Source organism: Nicotiana attenuata, unplaced genomic scaffold (assembly GCF_001879085.1).
Source record: "Nicotiana attenuata strain UT unplaced genomic scaffold, NIATTr2, whole genome shotgun sequence".
NCBI classification, from domain to species: Eukaryota; Viridiplantae; Streptophyta; class Magnoliopsida; order Solanales; family Solanaceae; genus Nicotiana; species Nicotiana attenuata.
In genome coordinates this window covers 2000-5928 of record NW_017688727.1, presented here as the reverse complement: position 1 = coordinate 5928, position 3929 = coordinate 2000, and the positions used below count along the sequence as shown (strand labels likewise).

Below are 3929 nucleotides of genomic sequence, written 5' to 3'. Positions count from 1 at the left end.
ACCTTTTCTTCTGACTTGTAATATAGCATCCTCTATCAAGCTGTTAATAGCTTGTGATTGCCAATTCAATAAGTACTGCCCATTAAAAAAATTAGCACTATCTTAGAAGAAATAAAAACAAAAACCTATAATCTGAAATTGAAAATTATTCCATTATGTATTATAACCTGTAAATTGTATCTTGGTATGGACCAAGATTGAAATTTAAACTTTTCCAAGTTATTTCTCTCCAAAATGAAAGTGCGTCCATAGAAACAGTTGGTGATCATAGTCCACAAAGTGACTGGCCACATGAACCAAATGTACCATTTTTTGTTTTGAGGCATTGAGGCCAGTGAGGAAAATCCTAGCCTGAGATGGTAAATGGATTCTGGGGTTGTCAAATGTGTCAAATGTACCACATCTGTTGAATCTTCTTGCCTTTTTAGTGATTTTTCATATAGTGAATCGGTAGACTTGTCCAGGGTCCCATAGATGTAGTCATAGAATGGCATAAAGAGCGAATAATTTGTTCGGAATTGAGTATGGTGCAGGGAGTGAAACCTGATAAATCAATGTCAACAATGTAATTGTCAATCATAAGATGGACTAGCTAGCAAACTACGTTGCTCTGATCCACACTAATGTTGGATCTTTTAAAAATATATTATAATGAAGGATCTGACACGGATGCAATAATATGTTCGAGGATCGAACAAACGACGTAGTTAGCAAATAATTTCAATCAAAACAAGTTTTCTAGAGACCTTAGTTTTGCCATGCCGCAAGCTCACAAGAATTTTCATATTTGATGAAATTTTAATAAATTTTCACACACACACACACACACACACACACACACACACACATATATATATATATATATATATATATATATATATATATATATATATATATATATATATATATATATATCGTGAAAAATACGGAATTTAATTGAACCAATAGCATATAAGCTCTGCCGGCCTCCGGTTGTGCTCGTGGCATGCCAAAATATATGGAATAATATTGGGGTTGAATGAAAAAGGACTTACGAGGGCGTATACATCAAGTATTTGAGAGGGGGAAAGATGGAGAAAATCCACTTGGGAATGAACTCAAAGTTGCAGTGCCCCATATTATTCATGAGATCAATATAAGTAATGTAGCCAAAGAGAGAAGCCAGGGAAGCAGTCCCCGTGAACACTGTTGATAATGTTGGAATACCAAATAGCAGGAAATATGCTATATGCTCAGCAAACGGATGAATCACAGCTGAAAACATCAAACAAGAAACAAAGAAACATGAAATTAAAACCCCATTTCAAGAATTTATGCCAGATCTAGTAGGGTAGGGCGAAAATATTTTTCAGAAAATAAGTCATTTTCTTACATGTGATGGGCTCAGTTACAATAGAAGAGTGATGATGAGAATGATAACGAGAGTAGAGATAATGATGATGCAAGGCTATGTGGAGCCAATAATAGAGAAATTCAACAGGTCCGGCATGAAGGAAAATTGACATGATTACACCGTCTGATCTCCACAATGGCAAGTTTGTAGCTGCTGAAGTCATCGTATTAAACACATAAAGTACAATCCCGTTCAATATTATCTGATCGTCCCTGCCAGAATTAATATCATGATCAGTTAGTATTACACAAATCGATCATTCTCTAAAAAAATGGAAGAGAGAGAGAGAGAGAGAAAAGACCAGTTGCTTTCTCTGTCGACTTGATCAAACTCGATGCCTTTGTCAACAATGCGGTTGTTGCCTTTGGCTGTTCGATAACGAGAGAAGCTAATCCACAGCTGGTTGTGAACCATCCTTGAGAGTAGAAAAGGAACTATGAGCAAATTGGTGGAATCTCTCTCATCTTGCTCTTTCGTTGCTAAACAATAAACGCTGTGAGCTATCCATGGAGCCAAAATCACGTACTTTAATCATCCCCCATCACAAACAAAGAAGAAATTATACATGTTAATATTCAAATAAATTAATATGATATTGTAATAATAAAAAGTTATAATTGTTTAAGAGTTTAACTTCTATGTATTGACATGGTAGCTGAATTTAATGATAAAATGCATATATACGCTAAGCAGATATCACTTGAAAATAATGAAAAAGAAAAATCTATTTAAAGAGTCACGATTCCAAGACCCAAATTTTAATAGTCGAGTTGAGATAATAAGTCGATACTATTTGCGTAAAATTCAATCTATACCATTTGAAGGAGTATGTTGGATATTTGTGAATAAATTCTTACATGAAAAGTGAAAACATAAATAAAACAACAAGCAATTTATAAGGTATCGGATACTTTTAATGATGTGAGACATTTTGGAAAAACCATGTAAGTTTGATCGAAACTAACTAATAATATTACAATATATTTGAATCAGTTTAGCCCAACAGAGTACAATAGCAGAACCAGTGAAAGAAATTCATGAATGATTGGTACCTTAAAGCTTCCGAGGTGCTTCCAAGGCCAATCAGTGAGAAATCCAGGAGTAGTAGCCATATTTTCTCTGGCTTGCAACTCCTTGTGACTGAAATGGTTAGCTTAATGCAAAATGGGCAAATATATAGACGCTTAAAATTAAATGACAAAACTATTTGGTATACTAGGTGTCAGCTTTTCCACAAACTTTGACTAATACAAGAAAAAGGAAAGCTAATCTTTCTTCTCAACATTGTTCTCAATTTTACCAGTCTTGTGAAACTTCTTAATTCTTACCAATTTTTGTGATATATATAAGTCATAGGTACGCGCTTTGCGCGTTTTATCCTATATTCATGAATATACGATTTTGAGAAAATCTCTATCTTTCTTATATATACTACATAATGTGTTTGAATTGTAAAATAAAAATTAGGAAAAGTAATCTACCATCACATAAGTCCACAAATCTTATTATTATTGTTTTCTCGTTTGCCTCCGTCAATGTTGAGTTAATATTTTACAAGAAGTAATGTATAAAAAATATAGGGAGTTGTCGTTCTTTATAATGAATGAAGAAAAATTACAACTCATTTAGAATACGTTTTGTCTTTTAATATTTTATCCTTATCGCTTCAAGTCTGCTCTATATATAATTTCTCTTTTCGACAATATTTTTCTTATAAAAATAAATTTATGTACCATATGAGTTTTATCCACTTGAAAATTTTTCGTATATGAATAGTTTTAAAAGAAGTAAAAAAATGAATTTATTCTACTATTAGTTATAAAAACTTAATTATTTATTAAAAAATCATTTATTTTATCACATTTTAGTATGAAATCGTCTAAAATTTTACATATTTAACTGTAGTTATAATTTTATCCAATAAAAAATTATTTATAAAGGGTAAAATATCCATCTACTCTTTTACTTTGGATCATCGTATTTGCAGAATTATTAGTGTTATTGACTCTTGTCGACCACATCTGTCATGACCCGGATTTTCCACCCTCGGGAGTCGTGATGGCGCTTACTATTAGGAGCTAGGCAAGCCAATTATTTATTACCTCTTTTAGCAAACCTCGGTATTATTAAAAACAACGAAATATTTAATAGAAAAGCGGAAGTCTTAAATATAAATAAACTGAAAGCAATGCGGAAGTTCAATACAACTCTACCCAAGAACTGGAGTCACAAACTCACGAACGTCTAGAGAATGCTAAATACAATGTCTGAATAAAAACATAGTTTTGTTTGTTCCGGTACAAAGGATAACAAAGTAAAGTAAAGAGAGAAGAAACTCCAGGCCTGCGGACGTCAGCAAGGCTACCTCGGTGTCTTTGGACTGAAGTCAGCTCCCAAATCTACTATTGCTGTCCAAAAGCTGCTCCGGCACCGTGATCTGTGCAAAAAGATGCACAGAGTGTAGCATCAGCACAACCGACCCCATGTGCTGGTAAGTGCCTGGCCTAACCCCGGCGAAGTAGTGACGAGGCTAGAC

At 33.6% G+C, this 3929-nt stretch overlaps 1 protein-coding gene across 1 annotated transcript; it reads right to left on the bottom strand.

Annotated features, from left to right (window-relative positions):
- Nucleotides 1-6: 6 nt before the first annotated feature.
- Nucleotides 7-2534, bottom strand: LOC109222351 (protein ECERIFERUM 1-like; the record flags this gene model as incomplete). The annotated part of the gene is made up of 6 exons (XM_019386718.1): nt 2446-2534; nt 1695-1918; nt 1373-1605; nt 1035-1254; nt 168-543; nt 7-75 (listed from the first exon to the last, which is right to left on the bottom strand). Coding segments are annotated over exons 1-6 (1182 nt in total), but the record flags the coding sequence as incomplete, so codon positions are not given.
- Between the last annotated feature and the right edge of the window lie 1395 nt (nt 2535-3929).